The following is a 24,506-nucleotide window of genomic DNA, read 5'->3' as shown; positions in this document are numbered from 1 at the left end:
TATTTTCAAGTCAATTGGTATGACAGTTAACTTTAGTATGGCTGTAAATTTTACAGGAATAAAACTTAACATTTTTATTAAAACAAAAATATATTCCTAGCAGCACTTGAACATAGCCTATTAAAATAAATTATAGCTATTTGCCTCTGAATTTCCTATGACATTTTAAATCAATAGCTATGGAGTTTTGCATGCAATGAAATTCAGCTCTGGGTGTATTTTAAATCCAGCAGGGTTGTTATTTGGGGGGAATGGGAAAGGTACCCAAAATATGGATCTAATCTCGAAGACCGCTATTTCTGCTTTAAAGAAAAAAAATTAAAAAATTGTCCAGTAGCTACTGGACATTTTATTTATTTATTTCGACTGCATCAGACCAACACGGCTACCTACCTGAATCTAGATGCTTTAAAGAAAGTTTGCCCTCAACATTCAGTAAACGTGTAATATTTTCTAGTAGCACCTCCCTGCCCATGCTAGTCCTTAACCAGGGACATGCCAGTCCAGCAGCATCAACAGGATGTGCCGTCTCCACATGAGGTCCAGAGGGTGGCAACATGAGAACTGGCCTTTTCTGCAGTGGTTCCCTGTTTGTGAAATGTTCTCCCCAGGGAGGTTTGTCTGGCGCCTTCTTTATACAGTGGTGCCTCGCAAGACGAAAAGAATCTGTTCTGTGATTCTCTTCGTCTAGCGGTTTTTTCGTCTTGCGAAGCAAGCCCATTGAAGGATTAGCGGATTAGCGGCTTTTAGAGGCTTTTAGCGGCTTAGCTGCTGATCGGATCAGCTGATAAGTGGCTTAGCGCTATTAGCACTATTAGCGGCTTATCTGCTGATCGGATCAGCTGATAAGCGGCTTAGCGGCTTAGCAAAAGGGGGGGGGGAACCAGCAGGAACTCGCAAGACATTGTCGTCTTGCAAAGCAAGCCCATAGGAGATTCGTTTTGCGAAGCACCTCCAAAACGGAAAATTCTTTCGTCTAGCGAGTTTTCCGTCTTGCGAGGCATTCGTCTTGCGGGGCACCACTGTATATCTTTAAGTGCCAGGCGAAAAACGTTCCTCTTCAATCAGGCCTTTGGCTGTTTAATATTCCACAGCCTTTTAAATGTGTCTGTGGGAGGGGGGTATTGTTTTGTTGTTTCTATTTATTTGCGTTTTAATCTCATGAACAGCCCTGAAATCTTATGATGCCGGGTGGTATATAAATCTAATAAATAATATAAACTACTAAATGTTGCAAATGTGCTTGGGACATGAAGCAGTAGGCAAGAGGGGAAATGTTAGCGTCTTAATGTGTACACACAGTGCAAAATACTCCAATAACAACTGTTTATAGCAACACTCAGCCAAAGGAATTATTATGACAACTTCCTATTTTCTTGTCTGCAGCTTGTATTTATTAATTCTCTAAGTGGGAAGATAAAGATCTTGGCAAACATTTTTTATAATTGGCTGTTTAAAAGATAAGACAGCCTACCATGCATTATTACGCGGCATGGCTTGACACCAAGCAGTAGACCAGGAATAGCTCACACATTCAACTATTTACAAATAGACATTTATTCATGTCAACGCCCTTCAGCATGTGCTTCATGTTATATGTTGAGCTATTTATTGCCCGGAGGAGTTTTGCACTCAGTAGTGTCCTTTACTAGTAGCAGTAAAGCACATTTGTGGCACGCTATGAATTTTGCTGTTTGCTTCTGGGTAGCAGCAGCTTTTCTTTGGCTCAGTTTTGAAGCAGCAATAATGAAATGCTCTTCCAAGAAAGAGAGGTGGGGCAAGAGAGAAGCTAAGCAATGCCAACTCGGGAGTCACATATTGTCATCATGCCCAGACATTTTAAGGAATAGGCTGGGATCAAGGATTTAGTGATTTTTTCAAATCCCATGGTCTATCTAGCTCTTCTAAGCCAAGTTGCAATCAACTCAGGGAAAGGTATGGCACCACATAAAAGGATTCTACCCATGTGCTCTCTGTACTGCTCTGCATCGTGAGGAACTGAACCTCAAAGAGGTGATAAGAAGGTAAAGGTCCCATGGACGGTTAAGTCCAGTCAAAGGCGACTATGGGGTTGTGGCGCTCATCTCGCTTTCAGGCAGAGGGAGCCGGCGTTTGTCCACAGACAGTTTTCCGGGTCAAGTGGCCAGCATGATTAAACTGCTACTGGCGCACAGAGGACTGTGATGAGTGCCAAAGTGCATGGAAACACCATTTACCTTCCCGCTGCAGTGGTACCTATTTATCTACTTGCACTGGCATGCTTTCGAACTGGCACAGTCATGAAAGACAGCTTATTTACAAGAAAGGAGATGGGAGAAGAGTAGTAAAAGCATCCTTTAAACAATTTAGGAAGAGAAGCTCCGAGGAGTATCAGTAACTGGTGAAGCGACTTGAAAGCAAACCAGCAAGGAGGATGTGTTTGATATGATGGGAAAGAAAAAATATGATGGAGGCACAAAGAAGTTGCAGCATGAGGATATTCAGGAAAGGCATCACAGCTATAAGAGACAGGAGGGTGTAGGCACTAAACATATATCACTTTTTAAAAAGTGGCGAATGTGGTTATGATCTACAGAATGTTTACCAGTGGCTGGGGAAACCCAGCCAGATGGGCGGTGTAAAATTATAACATTATAATGATTATGATTACCATGATAATGTTAAATGAAAATGTCAAAAGGAAATCTTGCTTATAGACCTATAAGGGAATGCCCATGAAGCAGAAGAGAGCAGTCCTAGTTCTCAATGAGGCAATTACTGGCCTTTTAACTCTTCTCTTCAGACATTTCTCATCTATAGCCAGGGCTATGTATGTTGTTGTTTAGTCGTGTCCGACTCTTCGTGACCCCATGGACCAGAGCACGCCAGGCACTCCTGTCTTCCACTGCCTCCCGCAGTTTGGTCAAACTCATGTTAGTAGCTTCGAGAACACTGTCCAAGCATCTCGTCCTCTGTCGTCCCCTTCTCCTTGTGCCCTCCATCTTTCCCACCATCAGGGTCTTTTCCAGGGAGTCTTCTCTTCTCATGAGGTGGCCAAAGTATTGGAGCCTCAGCTTCAGGATCTGTCCTTCCAGTAAGCGCTCAGGGCTGATTTCCTTAAGAATGGATAGGTTTGATCTTCTTGCAGTCCATGGGACTCTCAAGAGTCTCCTCTAGACCATAATTCAAAAGCAGGGCTGTGTATACTTATGATTAAAAAGAAGGTAATGCCTAAATTCTGTTGTGTGGAAATTAACACAGTTGTAGTTTGTATATGTTAGGGCAAGTGAAGAATATTTAATTAATTTACTCGGCTTCCGTTAGTACACATGATCTGCAAATAACACTTTGTGCCATGCACACTGCTCCAAGACTTCACAAGGCTGTATTTATCCTCTTTCAAGCATCATCTCAGCAGCTACTGAAGGCTAGATTTTGTTTGAATAATTAGAAAAAAAGAGAGACCAAGACTCTAGGTGACACCACACAATGAACTTATTCTGTGGTTATGCAGACTTGTGAAATTCATACAGCTCAACAACTCCATATGGCTGTAAGTCTCTCTCTCTTTCAAATCACAAATAATGGAAAAAGTAGAGAGAGACTGTTTTGTTAAGTCTTCAGTTCTTAATCATGTGACAAAATATCCAAAAGATACTTCTAAGAAAGATGTTTAAGGTTAGAAAGTACCATACATACAAGTAGCAATAGAAAACAGACATAGGTGTATCATATTTAGAGTATGCATACAGGAATTCTTTTACATATTATGTGGAATATGTATACCAAGAATCACACACATTTATTTTGTCAGAACTGGATGCTTCCCCTCTTATATAGATGCTTGATCAAGGTCAATATTAATTTTATAAGCCTACCATTTCTCAAGTACAAGGTGCAGTGCACATCATGAAATTAAGTATGCTAAAAAAAGGACTTATTTTTAGAATCTTTACAATTTAATATCAATTGAGAATAATTTTACAGAACAGCTAAATATTATTTGCTTTCAGAAACACTTGTCCCATTAATGAGGTTTCTCCAAAAATGCTTTACAGCATCTAAGGCACTGTTGATAAACAGTTTCAAAATCTTCATCAGTCCCCTATAGAAAGAAGCAGAGACAAAAAATAAAATGAACCAATTTAAGTTAAACATATTTCTTTATTGCAACACTGATTGCTACAACACTGGTTTTGAGTTAAAAAGGACTAATAAAATTGAATACTTACATAGTACGGATCTTCAATAATAAGCTGATTTTGTGGATCATAGCTCCCAAGCAGCTCAATCTGAGATTTGCAGTTTTGAACACTATTGCTTTTTCTTTTCAGATCTCTACAAGACAAAAATTTAGGCAACTTTTTGTCATTAAGTGCGGCATGTCTTTCTTTCTTTTTTTCCTTTGACACTAAGATGTCCTTAGAGTTTGCAGTGCATAAAGGAAACAAAAATCACAGTGTATAAAGGAAAAACCCCACACACTTTTAACAGTGTGATGTGATTTAGTATGCAGCATCTAACACACATATCTTTATGTAATGTTGTACCCAAGTATAAGTGTATGTTATGGAATACCAACACTATGGAGCCAAAAATACCAATGAGAGGCTCAGGAAATATATGCAACAGTTTCAGAACATTGACTTGAAATAACACCTGGATCCACCAGAAATATAGATTTCATACAGCAGCCTGTTCTCCTCTTGCAGAGTAATCCTGGCAATCATTTGCTCAAATGCAGAATAGATTACTATAATGCAAAAGGTACAATGCTACTCCAATCCAGAACGGGGAACCTGTGGTCCTCCAGCTGTGTTTGAATTAACCCCCCATCATCTCTATGCATTGACCATGCTGGCCAGAGCTGAGGGTAGTTCAATAACATCTGGAATTTAATCTGTTTCCCTCCCCATGTTTTAGATAAAGGGTGTAGTGGGAATACTCTTTAAGGGCTTTAGTGTCTATTAGGGAATACTCTTCAAGGGCTTTAGTGTCTATTAGAATACTCTTTAAGGGCTTTAGTGTCTATTAGGAGGCACTAAATGTAGCAAACAACTCATTTAGGCTAGAATAATCAGAACTATCATCATCTATAAGCAAAAAGCACATAGTTTTCACAACTTACCGTAAGTTACTTTCATCCATACAAAGCATATAATCAAACGTCAGGAAATCATCTTTTGTAACCTAGAATTTAACAAATATGTTTAAACACTGTTAACAGAGATCCATGTCACAACAATTCTTAATAAAAAAAAATGCAAAATAAGGTTAAGCCAGTGTTGCAGTGATGGCAGTTAGCAATACATATTTAAAATTCTAAAGCCAAACGACATTTATGTATGCTAACTGACAGCTGCAAAGTAAGCAGCTCAGAAATCAATTGTCGAAAAATAAAACTGGAGACAGAACAATTAGTGTTTTAGCATTTGGCCAGGGAACATTTACACAAGTTATTGCTTATATTATCTCTCAAAAATCAAACACTGTTCAAAAATTCTGGGATAGGGCTGTAATGATTACGACGTAAAAGTATTGTTCAACAATGCGCTCTTCCAAAGATGCCATCAGTTCTTCTTTTGAACTGTGATAACATTCAGAGCACATTTTGATGTGTTGAAAACAACAGATGTGAACTATACCATTTAAGCTTTCCTTGTTAAGCTTTTAAATATTGGCGGGGGGGGGGGGGAATCAAGATAAATAGAAGAACAAGTAGAAGGCAGGCAGAACTGTTTGAGTGTTGAGAGGCTCTAATCTATGCTGAGTTCTATGGGTTTTACATTAAGTGGACCAAAGGGAGTTTAAGGTCAAAAAGGGCACCAGTGAAGCTAAAGGAACAATAATAAAAAAGATCTGTAAATGGGGAAGACAACTAAAGCAAGTTCTCACGAAAGGAAAGGAAAAGTCAGAAGGGAATATGTGACACATCCTTTGTCTAACAGAAATGCTGCAGTTATGAATCCATCTAAAGAAGGTCAGGCCTTAAAGGAATTTTGATAAATTATGTGCATTTATTTTAACTGAGAGATTGAAATCAATATCATTTAGCCATCTCTTATATCCTACAATTGTCTACTGGAGCAGAGTTGCTTAAGCTCTGAACCAGGAACAGTTGTCACAATGGAGGGAAGCTAACAGTGAGTCTCTATTGGGATTGGTGTGATTTAACTTGCTTATTAATGAACTGCAGCCAGGGGTGAGAAGTCCAAGCCTGCAATCAACACCAAATTCTTTAGTACAGTGGTACCTCGGGTTAAGAATTTAATTCGATCTGGAGGTCTGTTCTTAACCTGAAACTGTTCTTAACCCGAGGTACCACTTTAGCTAATGGGGCCTCCCACTGCCGCCACGGCACGATTTCTGTTCTCATCCTGAAGCAAAGTTCTTAACCCAAGGTACTAATTTCAGGGTTAGCGGAGTCTGTAACCTGAAGCGTCTGTAACCAGAGATACCACTGTACTATGAAAAGCCAAATGCACTATGACGCAAAAGGATCTCTTTAAACTGGAGGAATGGGCAACAAAATGGCAAACTAGGTTCATGGCAAGTGATTCACCTTGGCTAGCAAAGAAATAAAATAGTAATATTCCTAACCACTGAAATCATTTCAGTCAGGGAACAGTGTTAACAGGCTCTGGAACACGGCTTCATCCAACCACTTTACGCAGATGCTGTTAGAATTTCCACTGCTCTAACCACGACGACACTGAGTAGTTAAACATTTAATACTTTGCCAATCTCCATGCGCAATCCAACCTACAGCAGTTACCAAGACTTTTGCACCACTCATAGTTTCCAGAAAACAACAAACAGACTCTTTCTACCTGTCGTGCTTTATGGCCCGTCTGAATGTCATGATTTCTCAGACAACTTAAAGCCCTCGCATCTGGGGAGCGCCCCACATTCCAGTCAGAAACAGCACCGCTGTCTATCACCCACTGTGAACAACAAGAACATATGCATACAGACAGTGAAAGCAATATGGGTACAGTACCTGCCTGGCAATATGATTCATGGTAACACCATGTTTCCTCATGCAATTCTGGCCTCGATAATCTGGAGGATTTCCTACTTCATACGTAGATGTTGCTGCACTGTCTATCCTCCACTACAGAAAAACAAGTCAAAATATAATAATAATCTTTATTGCAGTCCAAAAATCCATAACACAGATTCAGAATAAAATGCAGATTCATACAGACAACCCCCCGGCAGAGGGAGACTGAGACGATATTTGTTTAGTCTTACGTATGATGATCTTTGATACGTATGACTACCGAAAGAAACTTTGCCACGGCCACTGTGATACCATTATACTTGTCCAGAAGATATTTAGTATACTAGGTTTCAGATTTACCCAGCCGATTTGCCAGTAGGGGTTTAATCAATAGATCCCTAGCTTGCTCATATTGTCCGCAATGCAGTAGCATATGCCTCATACAACTGATGTCCTGAGAGCATACACAGAGCCTATTCTGATAAGGGATGCCCCTCAGTCTGCCATTTAGCACTTCTGATGGAAATACATTTAATCTGGCTTTGGTAAAGAAACGCTGATAAATTGGTACAGACAGATGCAGGTAAGGTCAAAATATTTATATCATGCTAACAGAATGGCGGCTTTGGCGGCTAAAATAAAACTTACCTTGTTTTCAATGTTTCCCTCAGTCACAAGTTTCCTAAAAACAGCTTCGGCTATGGGAGAGCGGCAAATGTTCCCTGTGGAAATAAAGATTTGATCCAGTGACTTTAAAATGTAATCTCTCACACCTGTGTTCTTAAGGTGAAACATTCCAGAACCTGTGGAGGTACATGTGAAGTACTGAAGAAAGCCACAGAGTTCATCTGCTCCCCGTTCTATGCAGTTTCTCATCAGTGTTCACTTCCTGACTTCCACATCTGGCTTGTGAGAAGCCCATTATTGTTCACCAACAGCAACCAACTTTTAGCAGAGGTGGATTGTTGCAAGTCATTACACACCAGTATTCTATGGGCTTTATTGGTTTTCAGTAGCATTGCTGACAATGTATTGTGACAGATTGAATTCTACATCCCCAAAAGACAATTTACAATTTCACCAACACATTCCACTGAAATCAACAGCATTTCCAGATTTTAAGCCTAGTTCCTAAGAAACCTAGTGAAATCACAGCCTATGACCTGCAGACTTTCCCACTGAGTAACAACTACCTGCTTTGACTCAAGCTACAAGTACACTGTAATGCAGTCTTTAACTTCATACTAGTAAAATACAAGCTGGGCCTCAACAAGGAGATACAAGGAATTACATGGGGGAGGTATTAACTCATTTCTGCCCCATCTCCTTTCCCTACAAAATAAATCTTATATCTGAAACCATGGAGTTGTTTACTTAGGAGTAAGTCATATTTTGTTTAATATGATTTGTTCCCCTGAGTAGACACAGATAGAATTGTGCTACAAGACGAACTACAGGCCAACCTTCTCCTTGCACCTCAACATAATGGGTATAAAAGTGGGGTTGCCTGACTCAGTGTTTGCATTGGGAAGGGGGTCATTAATGGATAATCCCTCTTCTGATACTAAAATAGTAAAGGTAGGATTACTATTTGGTTTCAGTCTGTTCATCACTCTGCAGCAATGCAACTTCCAATGACAACATGCACACATTCTCATTTTGGCTGACAATGGTCTACAGTGCAACTTTAACGTAGCTACTAAGCAAATACAGTGGTACCTCGGGTTAAGTACATAATTCGTTCCGGAGGTCCGTGCCTAACCTGAAACTGTTCTTAACCTGAAGCACCACTTTAGCTAATGGGGCCTCCTGCTGCCGCCATGCCGCTGGAGCATGATTTCTGTTCTCATCCTGAAGCAAAGTTCTTAACCCGAAGCACTATTTCTGGGTTAGTGGAGTCTGTAACCTGAAGCGTATGTAACCCGAGATACCACTGTAATAACTATCTACTGGGATCCAAATTAGACCAAGAGTGAGTGTCTATCTATCCAGCATCCTTTTCACACAGCAGCCAATCAAATGTTCCCAGGAAGCACATAAGCAGGACTTGACAGCACCTTCCCTCTCCAGTATTCTGCCTCCTCCTGCTGCTAGTACGGTATTTAGAGATACACTAACAGCTTCGCTCTCCTGTGCTAGAAGAGGAATAGATGAGGCAGAGAAGGGAGAACCCCACCAGCAAAGAGTGTTGGTGGGGTGTTCACAGCCAAATTTCAATACTGATCCTCAAATGGAAGATAGAGGCTACTGCCAGCAGGAACTCACAAAATGTGTGCCAGTGCAGGATTCACTGGCTCTTCAGCTGGCTCTGATGTCATCAGTTGATGGCCATGGGCTCAGCCTAGTATCTGGTGTAGATACTAGGGACTTTTTCATGTTGCCCCAGTGTGAGTGGTGGGGCTGTGGATGCAGTGGTGTACACACTGCTGCATCAACTCTTGCTGTTGCCGGTCAGGAGTTTTAGTTCAGCTCTAGATGCGTCCTCCATGTCCAGTCATGGCTGAAGCTGTTGATGAACCAATCCTTCATGAATATGTCTGATCTCCTTTTAAAGTTATCCCTGTCCAATGGCCAAAACCACACATTGTGGCAGCAAAGTAAGTTAACTATGAGTCGCACAAATAGGTATTGTCTTCTAACTATGTCCAATCTACTGCCAATCAATTTAATTGAGTAACACCCAACTTCCAAGCAGTGTTCGAAACTCCCATAGCTCTAGATGCATTTTGCGACAGGGAATTTCATTAGCGTGAGCAGCTTCTGAGCTCTAGGCGCAGTACTGCACCCATGATTTCAGATTAAAACTGCAGAGTGTAAGGAAAGGAGGACCTTTTTCTGTCTCTCCACTTCCAGCTACTCTCTGAAGACTGGAGAAGAGACCCTCTTAAGAATATTAGGTGGTTGGGCAGGGGAAGGACAAGACCATGTGGAAAATGAGCATAATATTTTAGCTGCAGTTCATTCATTTTCAGTTTTGTCTCCTTGTTATTAAAGAAGTGTGCCTAGACATTCTGTTGTTGCACCCATAACCTGGGTTTAAGGTGCCATTTAGCTCCTAATTTTCATATCTCAGTTTCTAACACTGCTTCTAAGTGTTGAAGGAGAGAGAGAGAGAGAGAGCTCTATCTACAGTCTCCACACCATGCTGCCAGACCGTAGTCTAATCCTAGTTGAACACTGTTTCCAAAAGCAACCAGCCAGGATTAAAAGCAGGATTTCTAAATGTAGACAGAGAAAAACTGTATCACTATCATTTGTTTAGAGATTTTAAGAGACGTCATCCGCTCTCTCAGCTGCAGCACCTCCATCATCACAATTTAATCAAGCAAAAAGGTTTCATAAAGTGATATCTCATCTTCTACTTCACATGTGGGCAAAGGAATGAGATATATCAGGCATAATCCACTGAATGATTGCTGTGCATGCCTCACTGAAACATAGTCCAGACTGCACAACTATGGACAGGGCCCATGTTTAGATGCATCTATTTGATTTTTACCAATTGATACAAGTTTCACAATAGTCATTTCATGTTTCTTTTGCCCCAGAAGCAATGAGGCTGGACAGAGTAACAGCAATTTAATAAGCAGGCTGCAGCTTCCATAAAATTCCTCTCCTGCTTTCACTCTGCAGGGTAGTTTCAGTGCCGGCTATCAGGGAAAGGTTCATCCATTTCTTCCAGAGGATTTTTTGACTGAATACCAGGAGCAGGCAACCTGAGCTGTACTCGGCTCCTATCAACATCTGGTGGCCCCTAAAACCCCAAATGATTTGGCTTCCCTTTTTAAAATTGAAGTATTATTCTTTAAATATTGTTCTCAGCAGGTGACACTTTTGAACCCCAGGACTACACTGGTTAAATGGAGAGGTTTCAACTTGTCCACCAATCTAAGAAACAGGGTGAAGGGCTAATGTCACCTCTTTTTTTACCTTTGTAAAATAATCTCTCTTTCTCTCTCTATCTGGCATGGCACCGTTTCTAGAAAAGCACCAGGGACTTAGGAAACAGGATGTTCTCAAAACTATGCCGCACGAGAGAGAGAGAGAGAGAGAGAGAGAGAGAGTTCTTCTCTCTCTAAGACCTTCTAATGACAGCATGCCTGTGGGAGAATTTTTTGCCAAGATAAAGAGATGCTTTATTTTTGCTTGCCAGGGCAGCACTAGGGAAGATGGAGTCCTTCCTACACCAGTGATGCCCTAGGGACCAACAGGAATATTAAAGCAAAGCTATCCACTTTGGAGTAAGCCCCATAATTCAGTGGTACTTCTGAGCAAATGTAGCAGCATACAGCCTTCATTTCTGTTGTTACCCTTCCCATTTCTTTCTCACATGTACTGTACACCACAAGAGATCCACAGACATGTTACTCTTCAAGTATTAAGTAACTTATAGTCTGCTATGTAAAGAATATCCACTACTCCTATTACAAACCAAAAGCAGAGGCTAAGTGATATTTGACCAGCTTTATATTTTGCAAATCAATGTAAACATAGGACATGTACCGGTGAAATAAAAGCTGAAGACTTAATAACTTCCCATTCCTCAGTGGAACGATACTTTGCAGATAAATTGCAGGCACATACTATGCAGGCACTGGTGTCTCCAGCTTTGTTTGCTCTCTCCCTCCTCTGTCCTAACCAATAAGAAATGAAGATAAGCCCTCACACACTTGGGCCCACTGCTACCACAGGGATGTAGGGTGGCACCCTCTGCTGCCATGAGGAGGCCTGGCAAGGCTCTCTGCTGCTGCGAGGAAATGTGATGCACCCTCCACCACTGAGGGAGGTATGGTGGGACCCTCTGCCCTCGTGGTGGGCAGCAAGGCCCTCCGCCACCGCAGATATATATCGTGATATATCAAGATATCATATTTAGCTGGTGATATATTGTGATGTTGAAAACAAGGTATCACCCAGCCCTAGTATCCAAGTTGTATCTTACCTTCCCAACTCAGCCATTCCTCAGGGGAGGTGATGGTGGTGGGAAACCACTAAACTCACCAATGCCCCTTCCCATTACTAGGATAAACATAGTTCTGCCAGTGCCACAAAGGAAGGTGGAAGATCTGAACCAGGAGATCATCAGAAAGTAGGTTTGCCACCTGTCCTGTATAATACAGGATTGTTCCGCATTTCAGTGTAAAATGCTGAGTCCTGTATTGACAGATTTGTCCTGTATTTCAGGCCTTCTCTCTCTGTCTGCCAAGTTACAGACCCCCTCCAAACGCATGAGTAATAGATTACCACTGTATTATAAAGCCAGGGGGAAGGTGGTGTTATGTAAAACAGTCTCCTTCCATCACCACAGAGAGCACGGCAGCTTCTGTCCTACTCCAAATGTAAATGTTTCTCGCTTCTAGGCAGCTCTTGTATGTACAGGTTTTAAGAGATTTAGTGGTAACACTGGATTCCACTCTGGCTGCCCATCTCTTTCTTCACAAGTAAGAATGCCGTGGCTCTTCTAGCTGCTCCTGGCTTAGCTCTTCTGATATACAGTGGTACCTCGGGTTAAGTACTTAATTTGTTCCGGAGGTCCGTTCTTAACCTGAAACTGTTCTTAACCTGAAGCTTTAGCTAATGGGGCCTCCTGCTGCCGCTGCTGCGCAATTTCTGTTTTCATCCTGAAGCAAAGTTCTTAACCCGAGGTACTATTTCTGGGTTAGCGGAGTCTGTAACCTGAAGCGTATGTAACCCGAGGTACCACTGTAATTGGGGGAGGAAACAGGACAACTTAAAGATAGAGAACTGAATAATATGAATGTGCAGCACATTTTTGTATTCCAAGTCCATGAACATATTTTGTTAGCTTGCATAACACTTCTTCTTCTTCTTCTTCTTCTTATTATTATTATTATTATTATTATTTTCTTCTTGTTCTTATTACTATTACCACTACTACAGCTACCCACTCTGGGCGGTTTCCAACACATAGAAAAGCATAATAATGAAACCCCATGCATTTTTATTTTTACCTCCCCCATTCTCCACCACCACTTTCCACTCACCCAGGCAAACGAATAAAACGGACTTAGCTTCCCCGGCCGCCATGCTCTCTCTCTCTCTCTTTCTTTCTCTCTCTTTCTTTCAGGAACCGCCAACAGGACCGAGCAGCGAAAGAGGCAGTTCGGAGGCCCTCGCAACTGTCGCGAAAAGCCGCCCTTCCCGCTTTACGGCAGCCGACGGTCGTCTTCGTATAATGCCTGAGTGGCGGGGCGGGGGGGCGGCGAAATGTGAAGGATACGAAATAAAGTTGAAATCATTTTTATTTTTTAAATTCCCTTTCAGGAGTTAACGCCCCCGAGCTCTCTTTCGCGGCTTCGATTCCAATGTTAGATAAAGAAAATCAGGCGCGTGGTTTAGACGACTATCGCGCCTCACGCCCGCCCATGCACCTGCTCCAGGTGAGCAGCAGCAGCAGCGGCTGCTGCCTCTTACAAGGCGGGGTCTTGGGAGTGGAACGCAGGGATAGTTTCTGTCGCGAGTGGTTGGCTGCATTGCTGTAGATACTCCCGAGGCTTTCCCAAGCCAGGGGTGGGAGTGGATGGTACCTTCCTGGAAGCAGTAAGTATGCTTGCTTGGTGTGGATATGAGGGAGGTGGGAATTTGGAAGGTGGTGGGGGAGAGAGGAAATTGAGTTTTTGGAAAAAGTCTTGCCCATATTTATTCCCCAAGTTTCCCTAGTTCATCCCTGTCTAGTTTTCTAAGTCCAGTTTTTCCCCCCACATGAGGGGCTTGCAAATCTTTAAAAGAGTGGCTGGGGAAACCTAGCCAGATGCACGGGGTATAAATAATAAATCATTATTTAAAAAGAGTGAAACAAGTCCACTGATAAATTAATAGGACTGCCCTAGTGTAAGTCACTTTTAGAATCACAGACTCGGAGTCCGGTTCTTGTTTTATGTTTGTTTTATGTTTCTTGTTCAGTCAAAATATGATTGTAATGTGTAATGGTATATTTATATGGAATATAGTCCCATACACACACACACACACACACACACACACACACACACACAGACACACACAGGAAGTGGTCCAGAAATCCCAGTCAGGTGGGCAGGGTACTGCATTATTATTATTATCATAATAATAAATAGGTGCAAACTAGCCAAAATTCCCATTTATGTTGTATTAACATGTGTGTTATTATAGTCCTATTTTTATTCCCGGTTAGATGGGTGGGTTACAAATAATGTTGTTGTTGTTGTTGGACTGAATAGGTGCAAGCTAGCCAAAATCCCCATTTATGTTTTATTAATGTGTGTTATTATATTCCTATTTTTATTCTCAGTCAGATGGGTGGGATACAAATATTATTATTATTATTATTATTATTATTATTATTATTATTGGACACCTCTGCAACGGCCTCTTGTTGAATAGGAGGGACTGCTGGTCTCCTCCCACCTTTGTTACCGATGTAGATCTTTATTCTTCTGCTCGTTCCTGATGGGTAGATCTTCACTCACCCCTTATTGCTGTTTTGTGTTTTGTGGCCCACTCAGGTGCCAAAACGTTTTGGGGCAGGCCTGATTTCAGCATCCCATTCTCTCAGTGGCCAGCCCCTAAGACATAAACACAGGACCTCGGTCGCAAAAACCAGCGTGGACACATTATACGAAGAATAATAGGACATTAGATAATGAGACAGTAGCATCTCTCCACTTGCCACACTTCCTTCTATTGACATGGCAGATAGTCTGACAATTAGTGGCTAGCAGAAGCTAATGGAGGGTTAAATCACTGCTACAATAAAGTCATGAATTTCTCCATCTGCTGTGACCAGCTATAGGGGTTTTTTTTGCCAGTGACAAAAGAGTTTGCCATGGTGTCAAAAGTAACCAGGAAATCCAATCCAAAGGAAGTATTCTAAATCACTGTGCCTGCACTCACTTATTTTCCTCTGCATGTACCTTGGGACCTAGAAGGGTGATGGTGAAGAACTGTTGCTTGGTGAATTTTGGTAATTGTTGTTCTTGGCTGTTAGTTTTAAAAAAATAATAAAAATCAATTTATCCTAAGTATCCATCATAAACCTACAAAAGCCAACACGTCTAGCTGTGGTCAATGTTCTCTCCTTTTCTCTGAAATCTGTGGCTTTAATATTGCAATTCAGAATGTTTCAATGTAAGCCTCTCTTGGAGGCTTTTTGGCTGAAGAGCAGGGCACAAATGGAATAAGTGAGTAAGTATTGCAGAGTGGTTTACAAACTTTGTTGAGAAGACAGGCTATGCCCTCAAACTCTCAGTCTAAGAGAGCAGAGGGAATGTAATAATGTTGACTCCATTGATTAAACTGAAATGTGTGTATTCTGAATACAAATAAGGGCTTTTGCATGTGAAATCCTATTGGCAACACTTGCATCAGTTGCCCTCCCAAAGTATGATATGCAGCCTACAAGGTTAAGAGAACTAAAAGCAGTCAGATATGACATTTCTCATGTCCTTGTTTTCTGCAGAGTAGGTCACTTATATCTTCACTACTTGCTAAAATGCCTGTGATCTGTTTTCAGATAAAGCTAACCTTGAGTTGGAGTATCATGCAAATATTTGTTCTGAGGTGCTTGTCTCGTTTTTCCTGACCTCCCATCTTCCTGCAGCACAGGAAACATACTACCTGGGCTTTTTAAATGTTAGTATGCTGTTTTATAATGCTAAAGTTGTATTTCCACATTCATTTCCCCTTAAATAGGGAGGCCATGCAATTTTATTTATTTATTTCATAAAATATATTTATACTGTATCTTGGTTGTAGAAGAAAACCTCAAAGCAGTTAACAAAAAACAGCTGGAACTGCAGTTTTTAAAATAATCGAGCTCAAAACAAGCCTTCTCACCACCATCTACTCTTATCTGACAGAATGCCTGGTTATAATAATTATTGATAATTGTGTAATGTATTTTATTTTGTTTTGTTTTGTGCATTTTGTTTTGTAATGGTTTCAGCTACACCTAATAATATTTGTATCCATACTAGGCAGTCCATGCAACAAGACCCAAAATAGGCTTTGGTATCTTATTTTACTCTACAGAACCAAGATATAACTAATAAGCATCTTATTTTGCATTTGCAGAACTAAATTAGTGATAGCAAACTACAGTGGTACCTCGGGTTAAGTACTTAATTCGTTCTGGAGGTCTGTACTTAACCCGAAACTGTTCTTAACCTGAAGCACCACTTTAGCTAATAGGGCCTCCTGCTGCTGTTGTGCCGTGGTGCTGTCTGTTCTCATCCTGAAGCACTATTTCTGAGTCTGTAACCTGAAGCGTATGTAACCTGAAGTGTATGTAACCTGAGGTATCACTGTATTCGAAATCTCTAAATACAAACCTCTTCAAAGCTTGGATATCACAAGTATGGGACATCATTCTTAGAGACAAATTAACCATATACAAAAGGGGCATTGCATCCAAAACAAAACAAAAACGCCAGACACTTTCTATAAAGCATGGTGTGCCTTTATTGGCTTGGTAAAATCGGTTGATCATTGTTTCCATACGTTATATCACATGCAACACTATGGAGCAACACCTTTAGTTGACTGCCGATGTTGGAACAAAAGTGACTGCAGTCTTTAGCTGGTATATATTTTTCTCACTTACCAAGCTCTGCATTCCGCCTTGATAACTGTTTAGCAAATCGATAAAAAGCAATTTAAGAAGAGAAAGCGTATTTTACCAAGTCAGGCCTTTGGCTTTGTCTAACTCAGTATTGTCTACACTGACTAGCAGCAGTTGTCTACGGTTTCAGGAAAGGTTTTCCCCCCCAGTTTACCTGGAGATACCAGAAGCTAGGACCACAGCTGTCCTCTGTTGCATATGTGGACACCTGACTGCTACAAAAACATTGTCTGAAAGCTTGAATTACATGAAAGTTTCATGCTTCTTAGCATTGCTTTCCTTTTTGGTTTTGCTTCTCCAAAATATTGCAGTCATCTAATATCTCTGTATCTATGCAGCCACTTTAAAAGAGGTAAATTCAAGCAAATATTTTCATTTTCCTCTTCTGCTCAGCTGCTGTCATATTATTTTACCCTTTAGCTTTCATTCAGCAAGATTATCCTGCTTAGGGGGAGGATGGGGAGTTCAGTCTGTGCGTACTTAGAGGCTCATTTCAAGCTGTTTCAAATATGATGGTAATTTGCCGTGAGATTCATAAAATCCTTCTGATAATGTTTTGTCATTTGGGCTGAAATCCTGTACCCACTTACCTAGGAGCAAGCCCCACTGAACTTAACGTGACTTTTTCTGAGTAATTGTAGGTAGGATTGTTAGATTCCCTAAGGACTTGCCTGAAAAGAGATTCAGGGCTGCATTTCATTACTGTTTTGCCTCTGTATATCACTGTGTGTGTCCAATGATAAGGTTGCACCGTTCCCATAGCAAACATAAAACTGAACTTATAACAACTGATTAAAACATGTGCCTTTTGTGTACCTTGTAGGTGATGTTTTAAAAAGGCGGGTATTTACTCAGTACAGTGGTACCTCGGGTCAAGAACTTAATTCGTTCTGGAGTTCTGTTCTTAACCTGAAGCACCACTTTAGCTAATGGGGCCTCCTGCTGCCGCTGTGCCGCTGCTTCATGATTTCTGTTCTCATCCTGAAGCAAAGTTCTTAACCCGATGTAATATTTCTGGGTTAGCAGAGTCTGTAACCTGAAGCGTATGTAACCCGAGGTACCACTGTACTATGATTGTGGCGTTGTACAGTTTGAAAGTATAATTGGAAATGTAATTAAACTCTGATAACCATGTGCAGCCAGATTTCCAACAAACCATCGCGCGCACTCTCTCTATTGCTGATAAGAAAGTTTTGCAAGTCAGGTTTGTTGCGCTGGGGTATAAATTCTTTCCACCTGCTGTGTTCATGTTTTTGTGCAAGACTTCTTGATGACACCCTCCTTCTTCATGAACAAAAGAAGGGAGACCTCAGAGGTACTCGAAGGATAACGTGATTGGCACAGTGCGTTCACAAGACTATCTTCCACCCAATCCTTGCTCCAGATTTAGTTGTACTGAGCAATTTCATTGGAGGGAGTTTTCTCCATTCTTGATATCTCATGCTCTCCTATCTTTCTGGCTCCTTATTTTGGACACAGCTGACCTTGTATCTAATAGCTGTTTGTATATTAATTTTGAGAAATATTTCACCTGAGAAATTATGAGCAGATTAGTTTTGCCTTCTGTTATCTTACCGGGTGGATCTTTGTTAACTCATAATATCTTACACAGTATTTGTTTATGGATTGATTACTCCATTGTATAGGGTTGGCAGTGTTTTGAGTTTCTCATTTGGATCTAAGTCAGAGGAGTTTAAAAAATCCCCAACTATTTCACATTCTGTGACTGCAATCCTATGCTCAACAGGGCTTCTGTTAATACTTGAAAAATCTTTACCAGCTCTCATGTGCACTGCCTGTATTATCCTGCTGCCATCAGTCATTCCTTTTAACTTCTCTTGAGGACTAAAACTAAGACAGATGTTTGCGTTGTATTGATGACAAACTATTCTCTGTGAGGTCACCTCTTTCTCTTCAAATCCCTCCTGCAAAACCTGCCACCTTGGTGAAGTCTTCGTTGCAATCTGCTCTTGCATTAGTGAGACTAAAACTAAGCCTTAAATGCATGCAACTTCATGATAGCACACTCTCCCCCTGTGGCCTCTCTGCTGTGTATCTTGTTAGATTGTAAGCTCCTCAAGAAATACTCCTGTCCTTTCCTATGCTGCAAGCGCAATACACAATGATGGCACTGTGTTAAATGAATAAAGTTTCTGCAACCATTCCTTAGGTGAAAAGTATTTCAAGGCTACGCCAAAAAATCTAATTGTTCTGCCACCTAAGCTATTCACATATTTACTTTTGCTCCTCAGTAACTTTTAACAACTCAGTAATACAGATAAAATGTTTTAACCTTTATAGCTCAGCCTAAGTGCCCATGCTTTTAAGTGGCTTAATGTTTAATAATACTTAGGTCCAGTGTGGATGGATGAATGGAATGTAAACAATTTGGCTACTAACAATAGGTTTTGTGCTCCATAGGCATCATGGTTTACATTTTTATTCTTGTGACGGCAATGAAGGACAGGTATTTATAAAGGATTGCAAGAGGACCCAAAAGAATATGATTTTCCCCCCTTGGGCTAATGGAGATTGCAGTGGAACCTTATTTATTTAAACCATCTTGATATACAGTGAGAGCCTCTACTTTGCAGAGATATTCAACCAACACAGCGGTGTTAGTCAGAATTCTAATTACAGACTTCAAGCTTCTTTTAGAAACCTGCCTGTTTTCCTGTTCTGTCATATGCCTGACTCACGTAGGGTTTGATGTCATCATTCTTGAATCAGCTGTGGCATAATCACTCCAAAGCCATCAGCTAGTAAGTCCCTTTGCTGGAACTTATCTGCATTTTAACGTTGCCTGCTGCAGCTCTGGGTTGCTCATTGGTGGAATGAAATTGGATCAATTTTTTATTTAGCTTGACACATGCTTCAGAGCTACTGGTGAAAGAATGTGTCATTTCTCCATAGGCTCAATACTCAAAAATAGCAAATTGTACTGTGGAATGATTCTCCACCATCATGTCTTTATGCTGATAATGGAGGAGATAGTGGTAGCATTATATGGTGTTACTAAGCAAGACATTTGTACCAGATTGTTAGGGATGCAACAAATGTTACCAGCTCTTGGAACTAACAGATGATTCTTACCCCCTTTTGAAGTATTCATGTTTTGTTTACAATACTCCTTTATATCTCCCCTCCTTTTCAGTGAATAACCCTATACCTTCCAATTTGAAGTCAGAAGCAAAGAAGGCAGCTAAGATTTTAAGAGAATTTACAGAAATCACTTCTAGAAATGGCCCTGACAAGATCATACCTGGTTAGTAAAAGAGAGTTTTTCATCTTGTTGATCACAACTTCAGTTTGTTTGTTCTTTCTAGAGCTAAGTTTCCCCTCTAGTCTTGTCTTTGTGAGTTCACCTGATTAAAGACCTGGGTAACATTTGGTATTTGGTAACATTTGCATTTGGTAACATGAAATGGATTGTGTGCAGATTTGTTCTTTTTTAAAGCCCCTGTTACATTTTGCATTCCCAGCTTTCTATAAACTGTTTCCCGGAAAGAAGCTGGTATCGCAGTCTAGGAAAAAGCAGTGGTCCAAGGCATGTCCTGCAAATTCATTTGCAATGTACAGTCGTACCTTGCACACCCTGAACACCCTGAAACTCAGATCTTTTGGCTCCCGAATGCCGCAAACCCGGAAGTGATTGTTCGGTTTGCGAACGTTCATTTGGAACCTGAACGTCCGACAGGGCTTCCTGCAGCCAATCAGAAACAGCGATTTGGTTTTCGAACATTTTGGTCCCCGTAAAATGCCAGTTAAATGGCAATCTGGTTATTCCTTTCCTGCCTCTCTGCTTTTAGTAATCAGCGTCACACACAGAAGGGCAAGCTTCAAAACTAACTTGCCCATTGGTCCCAGATTTGAAAGTGAAACTAAAGTCTGTCCCTCAGACTTCATTGACTTCCTTGATCAAGAGTATCAAAGCAAAATTTTGCCTCAAAGGGTCAAGTCTCTGCATAATAGCTTAATTAAATGAAAAAAGCTCTCCCCCCCCTAATTCGGAGTGGTGAGGGTTGCCATATGTCCAGGAAATCCTGGACATGTCCTCTTTTTGGTGGCTCAACAACTTTTTCTTTTTTTGCCCAGATTTTTACCTCTGGAAATACAGCAACCCTAGTATTGGTTCTTTGCCTCCATAATATCTAACTGTTTAATTTCATTATTTGCAGCCCATGTAATTGCCAAAGCAAAAGGTCTTGCAGTCTTGTCTGTAATCAAAGCTGGGTTTTTGGTCACAGCTCGAGGAGGCAGTGGGATCGTTCTGGCTCGCCTCCCGAACGGAAGTAAGTTTGCCCTTTCCTCCTTTTAAAGCAGTCCAAATGCTTCTGCATGCAAAAAGAGATGCCGAGAGTTTTTCAAGCTTCAACAGGGCCTGCATGTCCATTGGGATGAAATTGTGAGCTATTGTGAATTGGGCGTATCTGGCAACTACCCTCCCAGCTGAATGTAGAGGATGTTGAGTCTTAGGCCCCCATCACAAATTTCACTACTTTGAAGTATGTGTCTGTTCATCTGATTATCTGGCCGAGTATATTTATGCATTATAAAAATGGAAAGATAGGGGGTAGGCAGAGAAGTTTAGATCATTCTATCAGGGTTTATTCAGTTGTACAAAAAGAAATCAGTCTCATGATGTCCAGGAGCATAATAGTGAAGTTAAAGTACAGAACTGGGTGCTATTCCCTAGACCAGATTTTCCAACCTGGTGCCCTCCAGATATTACTGGAGTCTTAACACACATCTCACTTGCCTCCTTCCAATCAGCACAGTTCGTAGAGCATGTGTCTCTTAATTTCAGGGTCAAGTTCAATGCCCGCATTGGGCAAAATATCCCTGCATTACAGGGGGTTGGACTAGATGACCCTTGTGGTCCCTTCCAGCTCTATGATTCTATCTGTTTAGCCCTCTTGGCCAATTGTCAGGGATAGTGGGAGCTGTAGCCTTAGCAACATAGTACGGGCACCAGGTTGGAAAAGGCTTCTCTGGTCAACAAGCACCTTGACACCCATTCACACAAAGAATCCTCCAGGAAATCAGTTTGTGTGAAGGCTCTCGTTGAAAACAAAATTCCTAAAACTGAGACAGAATTGTCTTGCTGGTGGAGGCATGTTTCAAAGGCACATATCTGTGTCCTTTTGCTGGCAGGCACTGAGCGCTTCCGTAATCTCCGAAGAATAGCTCGCAAACAAATGTTCCCTTTGTCTTGAGTTTATACTTGGCCATAAAAAGCAGCTTGCAGTTTGCTGTTTTGAAAACACTGCAGATTACATAATGGGAGCATTCCTGTACATGAGAGTCCTGTTCGGTTAGTTCCAATGACTAAAAATGAGCAGCTCCATGTTTCTTTTAGAAGAAGTATATTTACCTGTGGCTCTCCAGATGATAGGCTTCGGTTCCCAGGTCACATAAGCTGTGGTGAGAGAGGATAGGAGTTGTAATCTAACAACATCTAGAGGGGCTACAAGTTCCCTCTTCCTGTAATAGATGCCTTGTGACATCCTTGGAACTGTCTTAAGAACATAAGAAGTTCCTACTGGATCAAACCAATGGCTCATCTAGTCCAGGTAGGGCCCATGAGGCAAGGCGAGGCAATCGCCTCAGGTGGCAGGATGCCAAGGGGAGTAGGAATGCATCACCTGTTGCCGCAGTTGCAGCGACATCTGTGGTGCTCTCCTTTGAGGCCAGATCTGCTCTGTCATTGGCAGCCCAAATGCCACCTCTGCAACGGCCTCTTGGTGAATAGGAGAGGCTGCTGGTCTCCTCCCACCCTTGTTCCCAATTTAGATGTTTATTCCTCTCCTTGCTCTTGATGGGTAGATCTTCACTCACCCCTTCTTCCCTGGTGGAGGGTGCTGTTTTGTGGCCCACAGAGCCCAGGACTTGCTGATCAGAAGGTCGCGGTTCGAATCCCCGCTCAGTCCCTGTTCCTGCCAACCTAGCGGTTCGAAAGCACATAAAAGTGCAAGTAGATAAATAGGTACCACTCCGGCGGGAAGGTGCACTGCTTTGGTTCGCCAGAAGCGGCTTAGTCATGCTGGCCACATGACCCGGAAGCTGTACGCCGGCTCCCTCTGCCAATAAAGCGAGATGAGCGACGCAACCCCAGAGTCAGTCACGACTGGACCTAATGGTCAGGGGTCCCTTTACCCTTTACCAGGTGCCAAAATGTCTTGGGGCAGGCCTGAGTCCAGCATCCCATTCTCTCAGTGGCCAGCCCCTAAGACATAAACACAGGACCTCAGTCGCAAAAACCAGCATGGACACATTATACAAAGAATAATAGGACATTAGAGAATGAGACAGTAGCATCTCTCCACTTGCCACACTTCCTTCTATTGACACGGCAGATAGTCTGACAATTAGTGGCTGGCAGAAGCTAATGGAGGGTTTGAAAGGAATTTAGTTCCTGTTAAGATTCCCAAACAATAGTTTGTGGCTTGTTTATTTTTCAGTGGTGTATGTAGCACATGATGTGACTTGCCTTACTCGAGCCTTCTAAATTTTACCAAAACTGTCTGGATTTTGTAGTTTCTACAGCTGTGCATGAGATTCAAAACTGGGAGCAAAATAAAACATTTTGAAGAACAGCTTCCAGCTTTCCTTGGCACACTTTGACATATACATTTGTATCATGCTTTTCAAAACGACCTACGTATTGTATTACATACATATTTTGTTTGAACGTGCAGTCTTTCATTTGCAAGTCAGTATTGGAACAAAAAATTCAGCGTTGTAGAAATGCCTGAACTGTATGAAGCGATTTCCTTCGAAGTTCTTTTTCTTTGTGAATAAAGCGTTGCAGAATGGCATTGGATTATTTGCAAATGAACTTCAAATACGAGAGTCTAATGCAGCGGCATCCTCTTTCCCTGTTGCACCTGCCTATCTCATTCAGTTCTAAAGTAAAATGCTCTGCATGTTCACAATGTGTTTCTGTTTCTCTTCTTCTAGTCTGGTCAGCTCCATCTGCCATCGGGATAGCTGGCCTTGGTGGCGGATTTGAAATCGGAATCGAGGTAAGTTAATGCTGCAATGTTTAGTTAGTTGGTTAGAAAACACGCACACACATTTTGATTGACTCCTAAAACCATGTCTCTAATTAATTGGGCAGAGTTTTTAAATTATGATGATATACGCAGTAAAAATTACAGATGAGGATCCTGTGTGTGGAAAGGGGCAGAATGGTTCTCTTTTACGACAGTGCCTGCTGCAACAGTTGTATTTATCACACAGTAACACAGAGAGCATGTCTTCCTCCTGTAGGACTATTTTTTCCCTCTTGCATGCAAACTTAGGCAGATTTGGAACGTGATTGACTAAAACTCATAAACAGTGGTAACTTTGGTTGAGGACACGATCCGTTCCGGGGTGCAGTTAGCACCCCGAAAAGTCCATAACCAAAGCGGCACTTCTGCGCATGTGCGAAGTGCTATAGAGTGCTTCTGTGCATGCACGAACTGCACAGAATGCTTCTGCGCATGTGCGCAGCGAAACCCGGAAGTAAACACTTCTGGGTTTGCCGTGTTCTTAGCCCGAAAAAACACAACATGAAGTGTTCGCAAGAAGAGGTATGACTGTATGGTTCAATAAGATTTTCTTTATATTGGGCAAGAGTTCTTTTTAAAGCATTCATATTTGCATTCACATTTATGATACAGTTGTACCTTGGTTTTCAAACAGCCTAGTTCTCGAACGTTTTGGCTCCCGAATGCCGCAACCCTGGAAGGGACTGTTCTGATTTGCAAACTATTTTTGGAAACCAAACGTCCTGCAGCCAATCAGAAGCCGCGCTTTGGTTTCTGAACGTTTTAATCAGACTTTTGGAACAGATTCCGTTCGACTTCCAAGGTTTGACTGTACAGTGGTGCCCTGCAAGACGAATGCCTCGCAAGACAA

The 24,506-nt window shown here is 41.6% G+C and overlaps 2 protein-coding genes across 3 annotated transcripts in view; one reads left to right on the top strand and one right to left on the bottom strand.

Annotated features, from left to right (window-relative positions):
* Positions 1 to 3,256: 3,256 nt before the first annotated feature.
* On the bottom strand, positions 3,257 to 13,154 carry ACP1 (acid phosphatase 1). Of its 2 annotated transcripts, none has more exons than XM_083495786.1 (6): positions 12,988 to 13,154; positions 7,631 to 7,704; positions 6,810 to 6,923; positions 5,108 to 5,169; positions 4,212 to 4,317; positions 3,257 to 4,084 (listed from the first exon to the last, which is right to left on the bottom strand). In XM_083495786.1, the coding sequence occupies exons 1-6, from the start codon at positions 13,028 to 13,030 to the stop codon at positions 4,007 to 4,009; spliced, it is 477 nt and encodes a 158-aa protein (XP_083351912.1). In that variant the 5' UTR covers positions 13,031 to 13,154; the 3' UTR covers positions 3,257 to 4,006. The 2 variants fall into 2 exon arrangements, with proteins under 2 accessions (XP_083351912.1, XP_083351911.1); XM_083495785.1 differs by lacking the exon at positions 6,810 to 6,923 and adding an exon at positions 6,980 to 7,093 and having other exon boundaries at positions 3,917 to 4,084; positions 12,988 to 13,151.
* Positions 13,155 to 13,349: 195 nt separating this feature from the next.
* Positions 13,350 to 24,506, top strand: part of SH3YL1 (SH3 and SYLF domain containing 1) — a 28,844-nt gene continuing 17,687 nt past the window's right edge. The window contains exons 1-4 of the mRNA XM_083495710.1: positions 13,350 to 13,543; positions 19,756 to 19,866; positions 20,780 to 20,893; positions 23,562 to 23,626. Of these exons, the coding sequence (XP_083351836.1) occupies position 13,543; positions 19,756 to 19,866; positions 20,780 to 20,893; positions 23,562 to 23,626 (291 nt within the window). The 5' untranslated portion in view covers positions 13,350 to 13,542. The remainder of the gene's footprint in view (positions 13,544 to 19,755; positions 19,867 to 20,779; positions 20,894 to 23,561; positions 23,627 to 24,506) is intronic.

Source organism: Podarcis liolepis, assembly GCF_965112155.1.
Source record: "Podarcis liolepis genome assembly, chromosome: 3".
Lineage (NCBI taxonomy): Eukaryota > Metazoa > Chordata > Lepidosauria > Squamata > Lacertidae > Podarcis > Podarcis liolepis.
Note: the sequence above shows the minus strand (reverse complement) of the source record. Positions and strands in the feature narration are given on the sequence as shown.